The 17,435-nt window shown below is 34.8% G+C and overlaps 4 protein-coding genes across 7 annotated transcripts in view; 1 reads left to right on the top strand and 3 right to left on the bottom strand.

Annotated features, from left to right (window-relative positions):
- Positions 1–7,468, bottom strand: part of LOC128866269 (oxysterol-binding protein-related protein 2) — a 32,700-nt gene extending 25,232 nt beyond the window's left edge. The window contains exon 1 of one of the 2 annotated variants that reach the window (XM_054106860.1): positions 7,380–7,468. The gene's annotated coding sequence lies outside the window, so the exon portion shown is untranslated. Of the gene's footprint in view, positions 1–255; positions 363–7,379 lie in introns of those variants that run through there. The other variant, XM_054106859.1, reaches the window with a different exon arrangement.
- LOC128866270 (uncharacterized) lies at positions 1,936–5,328 on the top strand. Its single transcript, XM_054106862.1, has 2 exons — positions 1,936–2,250; positions 5,036–5,328. The coding sequence occupies exons 1-2, from the start codon at positions 2,058–2,060 to the stop codon at positions 5,176–5,178; spliced, it is 336 nt and encodes a 111-aa protein (XP_053962837.1). The 5' UTR covers positions 1,936–2,057; the 3' UTR covers positions 5,179–5,328.
- Positions 7,469–7,602: 134 nt separating the features above from the next.
- Positions 7,603–11,463, bottom strand: LOC128866271 (probable protein BRICK1-B). The gene is made up of 2 exons (XM_054106863.1): positions 11,265–11,463; positions 7,603–7,773 (listed from the first exon to the last, which is right to left on the bottom strand). The coding sequence occupies exons 1-2, from the start codon at positions 11,383–11,385 to the stop codon at positions 7,664–7,666; spliced, it is 231 nt and encodes a 76-aa protein (XP_053962838.1). The 5' UTR covers positions 11,386–11,463; the 3' UTR covers positions 7,603–7,663.
- Positions 11,464–12,264: 801 nt separating this feature from the next.
- Positions 12,265–17,435, bottom strand: LOC128866314 (CCR4-NOT transcription complex subunit 11). Of its 3 annotated transcripts, none has more exons than XM_054106939.1 (5): positions 17,308–17,435; positions 16,172–16,591; positions 15,083–15,222; positions 13,023–13,188; positions 12,265–12,547 (listed from the first exon to the last, which is right to left on the bottom strand). In XM_054106939.1, exons 2-5 carry the CDS (start codon positions 16,580–16,582, stop codon positions 12,377–12,379), a joined length of 888 nt encoding a protein of 295 aa, XP_053962914.1. In that variant the 5' UTR covers positions 16,583–16,591; positions 17,308–17,435; the 3' UTR covers positions 12,265–12,376. The 3 variants fall into 3 exon arrangements, with proteins under 3 accessions (XP_053962914.1, XP_053962913.1, XP_053962915.1); XM_054106938.1 differs by lacking the exon at positions 17,308–17,435 and adding an exon at positions 17,146–17,254; XM_054106940.1 differs by lacking the exon at positions 17,308–17,435 and adding an exon at positions 16,953–17,071.

Genomic DNA, 17,435 nt, shown 5'->3' with positions numbered 1-17,435 from the left:
ATATTGAGTCCTATATAAATTAGCTAACACAAATGTAGAATGTACTTTATTTATGTATGCAGGCGCATCGCTATGCATTTATTTGAGCTGCTGTGATACGAAAATTCTTTAAGCAAAGTATTTTTTCCTTCCCACACAAATCATTTCGATTATCAATTTTACATTTGTTTCAAAATTAGTGAGATATGCATCGTATTACACCACAATCATGATAATATAAATATTTTAATACAACAGTACTCGAATGTATATTACCTAGAGAGATTTGAGTGAAATAACCACTTGATTACTCCTTTTTTTATGTATGCTCGTTATGAAAAATATGTATATAACACTGTTAAATCGATATATTAGAACCTATAATATCATCAGATAGAATTTTAACCCCAACTAGGCAAGGAGGAAATAGTGACGTACAATTTTTCTAGAGTGGGTGTATCTGCAATCCGATAATGAGTATTTGGAGTTGTTTCGGCAGTAATGTCATAATAGGCGCGTTGTATTGGACCACCATCCGAAACTATGAGCTGGCTTTGCATGGGAAATTTAGCCAAAATAACTATATGGGATTGTATGTAGAATTAAAGTCATTGCCAGTTCAAAATGTGTACCAATTTTTCTATGAATGATAGAATACATCGTGAGCTTTTCTAAAAGAACTTTAGAAGATGCTTACGATAGACTTCCATTTCACCATTTTGGCAGCTGAAAGCAAACAAACAAAATAGAAGGAGTTAACGGGCAGCTTGGTAAATCTAGTAAAATATGCGCTCTTTTGTGCCTCTTTGTCCATGACTTTACTTTGCTGTAAATAATTCAAGTATATTAAGCCTACAATAATTGTCCTTAAATTTTGAAATATTACCATTCTCTCTGATTCTCCATTATTCGCCACTCTCTGTCGTGCGATTTCTTTAACCTGATGCTGGAGAAGATAGCACGAGCTGCAGAACTAAGAAGCCCCAACGCGGATCATGAAATCAGAGAAGAAAATGGGTGTTGAATCAACTCAGTTGAAGAGTTAGATCTGCTAGTTATGTACGGCTGGCGTGAGGGGCATTCAAAAAAATTTAGAAAAACTAACAGCTTGTGTTTGAAGCAATAAGAAAGTAACCCGAATCTCACACAGCAGTACCTTCTTAAACTGCTTAATCCTCGACTGGCAGCCGCTATAGATTACGCAAGATATTTATCTATAAGACAACAAGATTTTAGACACAGGAAGTCTACAACGTTATAACTAGCGTAGTAGTTCCTCGTGCAAGAAGGGTGAGCGTGATATTCGCTCGAGAGCAAAGGGCGAAAATTCCGGCTATTTACAGAACGTCGAGGGAACGCAACTAGCTTCCCATGACGGTTCTCAATGGGAGGGAGAGGGTTGAGTTTTTAGTCCATGCAAGCTAGACGGCGGCTTTGCTGACACGTGTGGTATTTTAAACACTCTTACAGCGGCCGCCATAGCCGAATGGGTTGGTGAGTGACTACCATTCGGTGAAACCCAAAATAAAGAAAAAGTTTTTTCTACCATAATAGCGGTCGCCCCTCGGCAGGCAATGGGTGTATTTCTGCCATGAAAAATCTCTTTATAAAAAATAGTTGCCGTTCAGATTTGGCTTAAAACTATAGATCCCAGGTAGAGTTTTAAGTCCAGTTAAATATCGTTAGCGCAGTACACACCTGCTTTATGAAGATACCAACCTGCCGATGTCGTTGAAACGAACTGTTGTATGTACTGGTTATATTTATGTATGTATTTTCCGCAGTTGCTTACTTTCTAAAAAATGTAAGTAGTCTTTAAGCTGTTGCAACCATTATTTGTGTTGCTTATGAAATACCGAATAGTTAACTGAAAGTATAAGAAAATCTTTGATATTTTTTGAATACATGCGCAGTAATTTATAGTATATGACCATGTGATATGTGCCAGTATGTATGTAAATATGTACATCATGGATTTATTTGTACAAGTTTCTGCTCCTGGAAAACAAGAACGTTTCTTCCTTTGCATATAAGAAAAAATATCCTTCGTTTTTGAGAATAAGGCTAAGAATTTTGAAATGAAAGGAGCTAGCGTCTCACGGAGTTTTGAATTCAAATATATATTTTTGCTATTAGTTATTTTCATTTGCGAAATTGATTCTGATGACAAAAACATTAATAAACTTCTTAACAATCAAGTAATTGTTAGCAGACAAATAATGTGCGTTTTGGAAAAAAGCCCTTGTGATCAATTGGGAAGGCAGTTGAAAGGTAAGTCGTAATTGGAAAATTTGAATTAATGTTTAGTAGTAATTTGGATACTTTAAACAATAGAAAAGTTTTGCCATTCTGCGCATGATATCAATTCAAGAACGAGGCCCAATTATTGAGATTTATTACTGAATTATCTTACGACTGTTATTCTAATGAAAGTCAGATTATGGAAAAGAACTATGTCGCAAATTTAACTGTTCTGATAGTAATTTTTTCAAAAGTTCAATAGTCAATTAGAGAGGTATCACTCTGTAGTAAATGTTTATGCATACATATATATATACAAAAATATTCAGATTGACTCACAATTGACTCCCACCCCCATGTGGCTTCACACAAAACTCCAGAAAGGATTTGATAAACTAACTCATTGGTTGAAACAGTGGCGCATTAAGCCAGACGAGACAAAATCTTCACAAGTCACTTTGGCACTAAATCAAAAAACTTGCCCACCCGTTAAGTTCAATAATACAACAATCCCACAAACTCACGTCACACAATATCTCGACATGCATCTTGATAGCAAACTTACATGGAAAACTAGGAATAAAACTCAGAAGCCTATATTAGTTACTACATCGAAATTCTCATCCTTCTCTCGAAAGTAAGCTCTCACTTTACTCAGCTATATGGAAACCGATATGGACATATGGCATTCGACTTTGGGACACTGTAGCTAACTTCATCATTGAAATACTTCAAGGATTCCCGATTTCAAACGCCCCTTATTATGTCCACAAATGCACAAATTTATCGTAATCTCAAAGTACCAACAATAATTAAAGAAATATGCCATATCACACAACACACCACTCCTCTTGTCACAAAAATAAATGCAAATCCTATAACCTTCACCAGACTTAAGAAAAAGTCTACAAAACACCTAATATGGCAATAAATGAGTCCAAATTTTTATAATAAAACTAGTAAATGGTTGCATCACTAGGAGTATTCCAATGTTTTTGCTTTACATCAAAAAAAATATTGCTGAATGTTTAAAAAACAGATTGAAATAAAGAAATGGATTAAAAAAGATTGATGAGAGGAGTCGATTGAGCAATGTCTGTCCGCCCGCCTGTCCGATCGAATGCATGATAACTCGAGAAAAGATTTGCCAAAAACAAAATTACTCGTACTGAGTACAAATGGTGGACCCAAAAAAGAAATACGAAGCAAGTAAAGTTTGAATAATCGGCGTTACCACACCCACTTTTTGGTAAATGCGTGTAAATCGATAAGGACTAAATAAAAGATGTCCAAATTTAGTACACGTATTGTTCCCGACATAAATGTTATCGAGGTCGAATAAAAGCTACCTCCACTAACTATCGGTCTACATATATGTACATACTCGTTGTGTGAACGAGAAGACCTGGAACGGGGCGATGCAAGACAGAGCGAGTCCATCCATGTAAACACAGAGGGATGAAAGCTCGAGGGCAGGGTGGGTGGAATTGTACATTCCGAGCATAGGGGGGAAGTTTAGTTTTCGGCTCCCCGACTACTGTAGTATCTCTCAGGCCGAACTGATGGCAATAATCAAAGCCGTGACACTGGTACAGTGTGTTGCGATACCTGGAGATGATATAATATCTACATTTTCACTGCTAGCCAGGCGGCGATAAAATACCTCACAAAATAGTCGACAAACTCCAAGGTATGTTAAGCTTTTCTTCATCTGACTTACGCATACCCCAGGTTTCAGAAGCATAAGTATCGCAAGGCGTAATTATTGTTTTATGGAGTTTCAGTTTCGTTTGCTTAAAAAGAAGCGAAGAACCTATAGCTTTGTCTGGCCTTTATATATGTATATATATAATTGGCGCTTACGCTCTTTTTTGGGTGTTTGGCCGAGCACCTCCTCTTGATGTTGTTCCACAAATGGAGGGACCTACAGTTTTAAGCCGACTCCGAACGTTAGATATTTTTATGAGGAGCTTTTTCATGGCAGAAATACTCTCGGAGGTTTGCTATTAGAAAAAACGTTTTCTTTACTTTGGACTTTACATACCCCCTCTAATAAGAGTCCAAAGGTATGTGTCACATGATCTTGGTGGCCAATCCACTTGCTTATTGACGTAGCTATTACGCCAAAAATTGGGTCCCAAAATGCGAATCTTCAAGAGCCCACTAGCTGTATTTTATATGCTTCCAAAACCGAGATCTTTGTGTAAAATCGCCAATAGCAGTGCCATAACATAGGCGGAGTTGTTGAGATCGGCGCCGAGCCGATTCTTCCTTCTCTTCACTTCGGGCTATAAGTGGTCCACTTGGTCGAGTATCAAGTCAGTCCATTAATGTCAAATTATTCCCAGTTTTGCCAATGGTTATGTACATCATAAGTTGGCCAGAGCGCGCGATGAACACTTTTCACAGAACATCGACTTTCGTAATACAATTGTACGACTTGTAAACGTTGTTGAGGCGTAAGACATTCCATGATGAAATATCATTTAATACTGAAAAAAAGTATGTATGTTGTTTGACAGTAGGCACGCGTAATCTGTCCAAAAACCCTTTTGGAAAAAGTACCTCCAATCTGGTCACCCTTTATAATAGTTTTATCGTGCATCCATTTGGCGTGCATCTTTGAAGAAATGCCATTTATTTTTAATTTTAGAATCTTTAAACTAACTGCGAATAATCCGAACTTAATAATAGAATTTAGTAAAAATCTAGTCTAATCTATCAACGCCTTTTCCTAAAATTGTTTGTTGAAAAACATCTTGACTTTCTTAACGTATATATGGACTTTTTAAAATACTTTCTCTTTTCATTTCAGCTGCCCTCCCGGAAGTTATTTTAAGGAATTGTCGTAATTGCTCGCCACAACAAGCTCAAAACGCTCAAAAATTAACAAATTTTTTACAAACCAGGTATCCAGATGTTTGGGCCATGCTTCTAAAGAAATACCAAAATGTTTAAGGCTGTATTCACCCAATAGAAAAGCTAAACCACTAAGGTTATGAAGTTAATATTAAGTATTCCACAATCTTGCTTAAATTTCCGTATCTCAAAAGCGAACAAAATAAATACATGTACAATATGAAAATAAAAAACCACTGTTTCTTTTTATTTGTTCCTTAGTCTTTTCATTTAATTATACTTTGTTTGGAAAATTGACAAATGATATTTTTTAACATAAAGGGCCTATCAAAATTGACGCTTAGATGTCAGTAGTGAATAATTCTTAGACGGTACCTTTCTTATGTCAGCTTTGACATTTGTCAAGTACGCAGATTCACCATTTTACACGATTAAATGACTGACTTTGTTATGTAGCAGTGATTTGAACTCTTGGTTTTAATTTACGATGAACAAAGGTCTTCCCATCAGGACCAAGCAAATTAATTTTAGTTTCGTTCGTAAAAAAGTATTTAGTCCAGAATTTTAGGTCTTTGCTTCTAGACAAACGTGATCTGATACTTATTTTTCTACGCCCATAGAATTTATTTTCATTAAGGCGGTATATACATATTATATATTTGGGCTGTACTACTCAATAATATCCTTTTAATAATATACTTTTCTTAACGATGACTTTATCCCAAGGATGATAGATTACCAGGTTTGCTCTTAAACTATGGTGAAAAAGAAAATTGTGAGAGGAACTTTGGCTGCCACGTCTCTTTGGAGATTCAGCAGCCGATCTCTGCACGATCATTTCACATGTATTCACACACTCGTCCAATCAGTCGTTGTTCAGATAACAACCAAGCAACATGAAGGTAGATTGTGTTGATTTTTTTCGTATATCCTTAACACCATCTTTCTCCAGCTGAAATGTGTACAATCATTTCACACATTCGTCCAATCAGTCATTGTTCAGACCGCAACGAAGTATCCTTGCTTGACATATTTCGTATATCACTAACACATTCTTCGTTACCCGGACTACGTCAGCCCATCCGCTGATTCTGTCAAATTCGCTGAGAGCCGGCTAACGATTTGATATTGGCCCCACCATTTCGAGTGAAACGTGGCAAAAAAAAAAAACAATAAAAAGTTATTCTCCCCGATATTAGAGATAAGTGACTCACAGCTTAGCATTGAAAAAAATATTTAAGAATATCAGTTAATCTTGTAAGAAATAACAATTCGTATAGAAGACACTATAAGTGCTATCTGTGCATTGTTGTACTATATACAGTATATACCAAAATGTTTTTACTGATAAGAGAAGTTGACTTAGTCGTCCCTGTGTATGATAAAAACTAATATATTTCAAGGAAACTTGGTAATCAGCCAATAATAAGCCCTTCTAAAATATAACGGTAATTATCAGACAAGGAAAAAACGAGACATCTCTGTTATAAAATGAGTAAAATTACTCACATTCTGTACAAATTGTGAACTCAAAAATGAAATACGGAGCAAGTAAAATTTAGAGAATTAGTTACGGAATGCAATGACGGGCATACGCCCGTTCAGATTTATTCATCGCATTCGCATGCCATTTTACGAGGGATGAGATTAAAGAACTTCTGTTGCCTAAACAATGGTATTTGGATTGCCATGATATCATTACACGTTTGTTCAACGAAAACTTTAGATCTTAACGTAGAACCGGCTTCCATGGGAACGTAACAAACGAACTCATCTCCTGCGCTATTGTCCTGCTTTATCCAGGCGTAATTTACAACTTTAAGTAGGCAATTTTTTAATAAATTGGAAGATCTCAGTACTGTATCAGGAATTCTTCTAAAATTCTTGAAAAGTACACACAGGTTTTATGGGAGATAAGGACGGATTCCCCACGCGGTATCACAATGGGTTATGAGTCTGAGTGTGGAAAACCGCTTCAACCTAACCTAAACTTGTATTCTGTTAATTGTCGAGCAAAAATTGTAAAATATACCCTATTACCTGCCTTAAATTAATAATATATGTGTAATAAATATAACTACAGTGTATTTAGTTCATTTAAAGTATTGCCCCTGTGGAAATTGTCATATATACATACAATTCATTCCCACATTCAATATAAATTAACAAATCATTCAAAATATCGCTATTATTCGATTGAATTAATATAACTTGTTAAACACATATATTTCAGTATTTTTCAATTCATTAACATAATATTATACTTAAATAGAAATTAATAAAAAATAATAATTACTTACTTTTTGAATATTCAACTAGGGTTTTTATTTTCCACTTAAAAACCCTTGAAGAAAACCTTCATATCTGCGAGAATTACAATGAATTGTCAGTCACCTGTATTTAACATAAATTTGCAACACCGCCTCAAAGTGAGATGCCACTTTGCTCTTTCAATCTCCCATTCCCTGCAGGGTTTGCAATTCGACTATATTTGGTATAAATCGAAATAAATATTTAACGCTCTTTTTTTCTAGGTTTATTTTCTATTTTTAATATTTTATTTTAATTTCAATCTAAGCAAATCTTATGTCAAAGTTTCTCCTTGTGTTACACATGCTTCTAAGTAATCGATTCGGCGTTCTAACGTCGACAATTTTTCATTCAGCACAGCAAGGCGGGAACGACAGGACATGTCTGAAATAGAAATTCACATAATCAAATAACTTTTAAAATTTCAGATAAATAAAATAAATATATATAAATATTTAATATACCTGTATGTATGTACGTACATATTTGTGCTATACTTGCTCTATCTATAATACTATTAATTAATTCGTACCTCTACACTTTCTTCTTATATGCACCCCGTTACAAAATTAAGAAAAAAACACCACTATTTTTTTTTAATAAAAATAAAGTTATTACTACAAGTAAATCCAGCTGAAGTGTAATATCTTCTATAAAAATTTACTTGCTCAAAAAATTGCCAAAAAATCAATTTATATTTTGTAGCCACTTAGAAGGAACGAATCAAAGCGTCTTAAATTAGTCCTATGTTCATCCACGGATGCTATTTGCTTAGCTTAATTGAATATCATTTACTTGCTAAGTTTTTTTTTTTCGCAATAGAACGAACGGCCATAATTTTTTTAGATAGAAGTTAAACCGACCTTATGACCTTTTGTTCCCTCAACTCACCACAGAATGTCATCCAAACACAGCTAAGATAGAACAGGGTTAGACTGAGTGGATATGATCTGCTTCCGACCAAGATATCTTATTCTTCTTCTCACTATAGTAACCCATTTGAGAAGATGTGCTGCAGTTCTCGAGGATTGAGATATCTTATCCTTATTCTCACTACAGTAACACATTTGAGAAGATGTGCTGCAGTTTCCGGGGATTGGTCGCAGAAACAACAGGAGTTAGTGACCATATCCCAATCCAGTACAGATGACTGCGCAATCTGCAGTGACCTGTTAGAATGGCCCTGAGCATTCTTAGTTTGTTGTACATAGCAGTTTACTAGGACCTGCCAGTCCGCTGAAGTCACTGATCGTAATCGGCTAACTCAACTAACGGTAGGTCCTGGAAGCGTTCTGCTTCGACAGGTTGGGTTCAGAGGGAGAGAGGAGTAAGGTTAGTGGGTTTGAGAGGAATGTGAACAGCTGCTTAGTACCATTCGCCTTCAGGGAAGGTTATGAGATGTCTGAATCTCTTTTGATTATACCCCCTGTTAAGGATTTGGCCCCAACTTGAGGAGTACTGAAAATTAGACAATGTCAACGGATGTGTTTATGATCGCTCTCGAAAAGTGATGAAATTCTTATTTACATTTTACAACTATTGGCAAATTGCATATTAGCAAATTGAGCGAAACGACGCAAAATATTAAATATTAAAAATAACTTATTAAATAAACATTGTTAAAGTAAATAAATAAAACAAATACAGTGAAATTCAAAGAAGTAGCTGTTGCCTTTAAGTAGTAACGGTTAATCACTGAGAGCAATATTGGAGTGCGGAAGATGCGAAAAAGAATTAGAGTAGAAGCAGGTGTATGCTGTGAAGGTGTGAGTGGGAGAGCATACCACAAAACAATGGCATGCGCTGCTATACTAGATGACTATAGCCTACAAATACTGGATATTTGTCCATTTCTACGTTTCATGTGCGACGACTGCATTACATATATATCCAATGACGATGATGCCCTGAAATAAATGTTTAACGTATCAGGGACCAACAAATTCAACATAAAAGAACAAAAAGGTGATATTGAGAAACTGTTAAATGAGCCCAACACAGAAATTAAACGGTTGGTGGATAGCATTAAAAAACAAACAAGAAATTAGAGATTATAAAAAGAGTAGAGAGCCTATGCAAACAGAAAAATGATCTTATAAGTGAAGCTTTGAAGGCTACAAACCAAAATAAAGAGAAGAACTGTATGGGTATATCATATGCTAACGCTTTAAAAGGTATACCTCATATTATTGTTACGCCAAAAAATAAACAAACGGTTATAAGGAATAGGCTTGATCTTAATAAAATTGATTGTTGTTGTTTTATTAAAAAAGGCATTTGGATTATAGATCAATAGTGGAGCCGCATTTTAAATACTGTCAACAATTTTTTTCAAGGCTAGCGACACACAAGTTGAGAAACTACAAAAAATGCAAAACAGAGCTATGCGATTCATTTTAAATATGCTATTTAATCACTGTAAAACGTTGCCGATTAGAGAGAAACTATACCCTTCCTTTCCAAGCAGTGGGAATCTGTATTACATTAACTATGTTAAACTATAAATAACGCTGTAATAACTTGAAAATTGTAAACTATAATTTGTTTTATCGTACACATATATCTATGTAGGAATATTATTATTGTACTATTTGTTGTATAACCATATAATTGTATAAATTAGGTCTTAAGACCGTAATAAATAAATAAATAAATAAAAACTCATGTCTCTTAGCATTAGTTCTGCGCTTCTAAACTTTTTGATAGTGTGTTGCCATATGGCAAATAAGGGATAAGGTTCTATTAATATCGAGTTCGTAGTCTCTCTAGCCAATTCATTAGCTACTTCGTTTCCAGTTCCCATATAAGCTGGATACGATTGTGCATTCCTAACAAATTTATTTTTTTTTGCACTTAAGGACTAATGAAAATAGAGCTTCTAAGGAAGACAATGAATGCCACTTGACTTTAGTCAGATGGCAAACACTTCCGCTTGGGAAATGTTGGGAAAAGTACGCATCGACCGCTTTGTTTTGGGCCATACATTCCAACGCATATGCCTTCAGTTGCCTTAGATCCATCAGCATACCACTGAAGAGTACACTATTGGAGTTTACTTTCGAGAGCAGGTGTACTCCACCTTATCTTATCGCACAGTTCGATGTTGAATTTCTTCTCAAATTTAATAACCCTAACAACAACAACCCTAATCATTGGGGATGATACCAATGATGTATGTTTACATGCGTAGGAGTCAGAACCAATTGTTTGCAGGTCGAACCAAAATATATCAGTAAAGTTAAAGTCGCCAGGAATGCAAAACGAGGAATAATGATTCTGCTCGTAAACAATGGCGATATTTGGCCCTATCGTAAATTATACGTGAAGAAATCGTCCCCATAAAATTAGTACAAAAAAGAACAAAGTGGGAAAATTTGCCTCTACATCGTTTTGTATTTTACGGGAATATTTGCTTACATGGAATACACAATAAGGCCTATTATCAACCTGACAACAGCATAAATTATCCGTAATATTTGGCGGTGCATAGGATGCACAAGTAAACACTGCATGAGGAGAATTACATATTTTCATCACTTATTTTGTGTTAGAAGTTAATACAATTATAAATAATATTTAGAAAAATATCTTGCTAAAAATTTTAAAAATTTATAGCAATTAGTTTTCAAGTTGAGTAATACGGCAAATTGACGAGGTACTAAATGAGTAATAAGTGATACAATTGATTTTTAATAGCTTTTGAGCGATTCAAAACAAATTACGTTACTCCTCCAGAATATTAATATTGGGACCAAAACGCGTCGTTGGCAAGTGGGTCGTAAACTAAATTATTACCAAAACTTACATGCTAATAACAATATACAAGTACATATGACATGATTACTGTAAATATTCAAGAGATATTTAAATCTGACCAAAAGAATTAAGAAAGTCCGTTATGCGCTTTATGCTTGCTGTTATCACTTCTATGTATTCCCGATTAGCCCAATCCTGATGGATTTGCTTCTGTACACCTTCTCTATGTATAGCACTCATAATAAATCAAGAAATAAGAAAACTAAACGAGAACAACCCGGATTCTACATAAACTATAGACATGCAACAAATATATCGATTAATCGATTTTTTCCATTTTATTACACTAAAGCGGGTAGTACACTGTGAAACGATTAGGGGGGGGGCAGATACGATAAGTCTTGCGACAACAGTCGTGGTACGGTACAGGGCGGTATAATCATGTAGGATATGTGGAATCAAATACCAAGACGGTATATGAGAACACTTGAACAGAAGCGGTACTAAGCGTAGACAGCTGAGCGCGTGGTATAAGATATATTGTAAGCAGAGTCTCAATTTAGAGGTGGAGGTCCACCTCATATTTTATTTACAAAAGCGCAATAGATTATAAAGTTTATCTTTATAATATACGCCATCTTTCTTTATTCTCAAATTTATTTCGTGATGTCATCATCTTTTCTAAAATACATACATAGAAATAAATATACGCACACTGGAACTTTCTGTTAACTTCATCGCGGAATGCTATTAATAGCAGTAAGCTCTCAAAGGATCACATGTCTATCACCAAGATCAAAATTGTGTACCGTTCCGTTAATTTGAGCTTGTCACTCTTCGCATGCCAATAATATTTAAAGAAGGTAGTTTCATTAACTTTTCGGTGTATTTACTAATTAACAAATCAATGATCAGATCATTTAAGAAGTGGTACGTTTTGAAAAACAATAACACCATTTTAGACCATCAATGCACAGTTTTTCATTGTTGGGCCAGAAATATAAATGACACAACTCGCACTAGGTTGGGATGTATTTAAAACAGTTTTGCTTTAGAAGCACTTCGGAGGGAACCGTGTTTTTGCTGGTATAAAGCAATAAGAGTGAAACAAAAATTAAGTAATGTTATTATAATATCATAAGCATTTTTTCTTTAATATTTGTAGTATTTACACATTTATGTCTCTTTCGTATGTTTGTATTCTTGAAACTTCGAGTGCAAAGAGGAATTCTCATTTAGGTGATGCGTTATCGTTTTTGTTTGTAGAATATGATAAGCTTCCAGTACTGGCACTAGGTCCATGTTCGCCAAGCTCCAGGTTCTTTAAAAGTCGATATAAACCTACAGCTTCTTTGATACGGCTGAAGCCTACACAGAAAGCTTCAATTTCAATCAGCAATTCCTGGAAGATAGAATAAAATGAAGAATTCATTAAAATATGATTTATATATGAATATAAGGAATATGTACTAAGATGCAAAAACAAGTCGCACGTTACCTAATATAAGTGGTAACTTCGACATCTTACGGCCTATACTAATAAAAGTTTCCGTTTCACACAGGGAAGATAAATATTAAAATGTGATATTGTTTTATTTATTTTCAAGTTAAGATTCCAGTTACTACTGACTTTACATTAATTGTTACCAGTTACTATTGACTATAAATTAATACGTTATCCAGGATAAGTTTACATCTTACACATAAATTTTGGCCCCACTGAAACCAAATACTATGGTGGCGAGTTGAACCCGGAACCACTAACACGTTTCGCAAAACGAAAAAAATATTTTTACAGCTCTCTTTGATGTCATTTTAAAATTAATTTGCATTACGCTTTTCTGTCAGCATAAGGTAAATATTTTTAATCAACATACCTTAACATTAATTATTTTATTCCTTATAAGTGACTGCAGAAAAACACAAACTAAACGCACCAGACGTGATTGCATATATTTGTCCTTAACAGTTTCACACGTAGATATGCAATTGCTGATATACAAATGAATGAACTCTGTGGGTAAATCTACTGAGGTGGTGAGCCTGAAACAAGAAAATAAAAAGTGATATTATGGATTAGTATAATTGAAAAATACAAACTCCTCGGCTCTGAAAGTATTCGATGCAGTACCAGCTGGTGGTAGCGGAGGAAGAAGAAGACCTCCTCTGCGTAGGAAATATCAGGAAATTAATATCAATTTGTTAAAATCGGACAAAGTCGCGTAAGCGGTTATCGCGCCAATCAAGAAGATAATTGAAAACCTTAAATATGAATTAAATCATCATAGACAAGTAGTAATCAGTCCATCACAAACTTTTGTTTGGAAACGTTAGTGAGCAGGAAACAAAAGCAATAACAGCGTCTAAGTATAAATTCGTTTCCACGAAACCGGTAGTAATTTAGGATAAAAACCTGTGCGTAATTGCGAGGTGCGAACACTTGTTATAGGTAAGCATTAGGACACACTTTAGCTAAAAGATAAGTAGCGAATTGCATTTATCGCAGGTCAAGGACATTCTCCAAAATAGACGATGTATGCTCCTTATTGGCAGATATTGAGTAAGCTCCTAAGAAGTAAGAACTAGCACCCTGTGAAGTGTTTATAGGTATGTGTAAGAAAAAAAAAACGCGCCGGGCGCTGAGACTCTTGCAGTAAATGAGCGAGTAAAGTCTTCTCACTCCTTTTAAATAATAGTGTTGTTAGAAAACCTATGAGCATTACCTTTTTTGTACATTAATATTCGACATACCAACATTCATTGATTAGACTAGACCTCTTCTATTCGCCATTTCCCCGCTCGCTATCTTTAGGCTCGATTAACTTGACGAAAAATTTACATGCGAAAACAACAACAAATTTTTTGAGCAAGATTCGGCTCTAGCAAGTATGGTTATACCTCATTAAACTGGCATAACTCACTATCTTACAAAAAAAGTGTAATTTTAGGCAGCTCTATTCCCGCGTTGCTAATATATGTATGTACGTTCGTTTATACCAGATGCTTCATCTATTCGCCACTTGCTAACGCTTGAATAACGAAAGGAAGATGCCTACTTAAATTTCGTGCACTTAATATTTGTGCTTGGAAAATTAAAGTTAACGAGAGTAAGTGTAGTGCCCATCCCACAAAAATATGACGTCAAATATTTTGGCATGTTTTTAGATAGAAGGCTCACCTGGAAGAATCTTATAAAGAATAAAGTTGCTCAAACAAAATTTAAACCGTCAAAGTTCCAATGAATTATGGGATACAAATCTAAGCTGAGTTTAGAAAATAAGCTTTTCAATGTAATGATCAAGGCCTGCTAGACTTATGGAATCGGATTGTATGGCCGCCGTAGGCGAATGGGTGTGTGAATACCATTCGGAATTCGGAGTATGTTGGTTCGAATCTCCGTGAAACACCAAAATAAAGATAACGTTTTTTTTCTAATAGCGGTCGCCCCTCGGCAGGCAATGACAACCCTCCGAGTGTATTGGTGCAATGAAAAAGCTCTTCATAAAAAATATCTCCCGTTCGGCGGGAGAATTTCTTGCATATCTCTAAGCGGGACATATGCAAGAAATCCTACGACAGTCGCTTCTACGTAACCGGAACGACCCAGATTTATATCTGGCCGAGGACTGTCACTTCAACACGATTCCTCGTTTATGCATGCGGAATGTTTATGCTGCTGCAAGAACAGCAGCAACTAGCGGGAAAACTTCTAAGCCGAGAATATGCAAAAAGATTTCTTCGATATAATCAAATGATTTTCCGTATGGTTAGGATACAAATATCGAAAACCAGAGCTGATAGAGCAATTCTGAGGCCAGATTTGGATTCAGCGCATCATAAACCTTCGGAAACATATAGTCTGGTTTCTGGGTCTGAGATGCTGTCGGCCTGTGTAATTGTTCGATGTTATAAATGCATACATGAAATATATTCTCACCTGTTGACCACTTCCATTGAATGTAATGTGATATCCATTTGTACCAAAACATTAAAATAGTCCGTTATTTCCACAGTCTTCATAAGTCTAAGTAAAATTTCTATTGATATAAGGGGATTATTTTCCACAAGTTGGGGTAACTGAAAAAATAAGGAAGTTTAATAGAAATAAAAACAAAGATATGCGCATTCTGAAGTAAAGTAAAAGTTATTTTATTTTGTGAACATAATACAAAAACTTCTACACCATTCAACAACAAAACTGAAAATATATGAGAAGTTTCTCATAGTGCCCGTACAATTATCTAATGCTACCAACACAGTTGATAAAAAAACATTCAATGAGACGGTTCCGTAAGATGCGTGAAAAAGCTTCTACGTACGCTTAAGGACCTTTAGTGGAACAAGGAAGGTGAAACTAGCCTTTCTAAGACGTAAACCTAGATATTCGATCAGTATTGAATCGATATACTGTTTAGAGACGTAAGACTATGTTCAAACAAGCTCCTAATTGGCAATTTAGAACATCTCAGCTCTTCATTGCCAATTAATGCTTATGAATTCTCAACGAAAATATGTTTTAATAATCAATTTCTTTTGAATATTAAAAACGCATAAAAATAATCCAAGAAAAGAAATCCTATGCAAGTAAAATGGTTGGGGCCACGCCCACTTTTGAGTAAATGCAATTATCTTGATAAAGAGTTAATAAAAGTGGCCTAAACTTGGTATACTTATTGACATAAATGTTATTGGTCTCCAATAAAAACTACGGCCACTTTTTATATGTTAATACCAAATTTCCGTCCGTCACTTTAATATTTATTACAAGCTTTAACACTCATTGTTTTTGTGTTCGCTTGAGTCTAAAAATTAGTAGCCAGCCCAAATAAAATTTTACTTAATGTTAGCTTTCTTACTTGTTTTACTGTAAAGTTTGAATAAGATTTGGTGTAGATGTAATTGTAGAAAAAGGAAGTAATAGAAATTTGTTACTTCTACCTGTCGCAAAATAATATTTTTTTTTTTTATAGAAATTTAAAGTTTGAATCATAAAGTGTTCGATATAATATATATCGTAACACAATACCTTTGTCGGAGTTAAGCCTATTTGATAAATAAAGTTTGTGTGCTTCGCGACCTCTTCCAACAAAATTTTCTGCTCATGTGGCGCTAATGGCTGATAGAAGGCCAGAGTTAAAAGTTGCTTAGAGTATGCGTCAATACAGTTGGAGTTATCGTAAGATATTTTTTCATTGCGCTTTCCTACATTATCAAACCAAATTAGTTCGTCTTCGAAGTCCATTAGCGGTGGAGCCAAAGAAAGTAATTCAGGATGAATTGTTTTTTTACTACCCATGGCTCCTCCATATGATGTCGATATATTGTCGTTGCACTCAGATGGCCAGCGATAATTATTCAATGGTGTTATGCAGTTCATAACACTCGACATAACGTTTATAGGCAGTTCGTTTGCTTCATCATAGTTTGCTCTTTTCATGATGGAAAGCTGAAATGAAAGCACATAAATTTATTATAAAAAACTGTAGATGCAGTTTTTATATATGAATATAAGTGTGTTGGGTGCTGCTAATGATGTTGGGTGTTTTCTACAAAAAAAATATGGAGTCGGCTTAAGTGGGGAAAGTGCACAAGACCGCGACCAAAACAAAATTCTCAAATATCAGTGTGAGTGTAGTATGATGTGGGTGTAGTATGATCTATAACTTTATAAACAAATAATTTAAATTAGAAAACAAATAAATACATAGTCAAAGCTTATCAATATCTGGTGCACACTTTCTTTTGGCGTTGACTGTGTGAAGTAAACAAAGCAATTAACTAAAACGTATACTTGATTTCGCACTAACCTACTCAAAAACGGGGGTAATTATTAAGTTCGTCGCAAATCGAAAAATTGGTCAAATTGGATAATCAATTCGTATTGGCCCTAATAATATAATATTGATTTGAAGAAGACAAGTTAGTTTTTTATCCGATAAATTTTAAAGACACTTCTAAAATATTGCTTTTTTCTATCAAGGTAAGTATCTAGTTTACAACCTGGGTGTCAAATTTATCAAAAGTAGTCATTATAGGTGGAAACAGCCTTTTGGTCCTAATATTAATTATCAAGCGAGTTCTTTAGGGTTTAAAAGTTATGAACAAACAACTGTTTAGCTATATCTGTATTTTATATCACTAATAACTCATCCGATAACGCACCAAATCGCCGTATTACATAACTTTTACACTAATTACACTATGTTTTTTGATTATTATTATAATAAAATATTGTTAGTTATTTCAATAACTAAAAGTAAACACAAAATGTGCTATGAAAATAAACTTTG

This window comes from Anastrepha ludens, chromosome 6, assembly GCF_028408465.1.
Source record: "Anastrepha ludens isolate Willacy chromosome 6, idAnaLude1.1, whole genome shotgun sequence".
Taxonomy (NCBI): Eukaryota; Metazoa; Arthropoda; class Insecta; order Diptera; family Tephritidae; genus Anastrepha; species Anastrepha ludens.
This window is presented reverse-complemented; position numbering and strand designations above follow the sequence as displayed.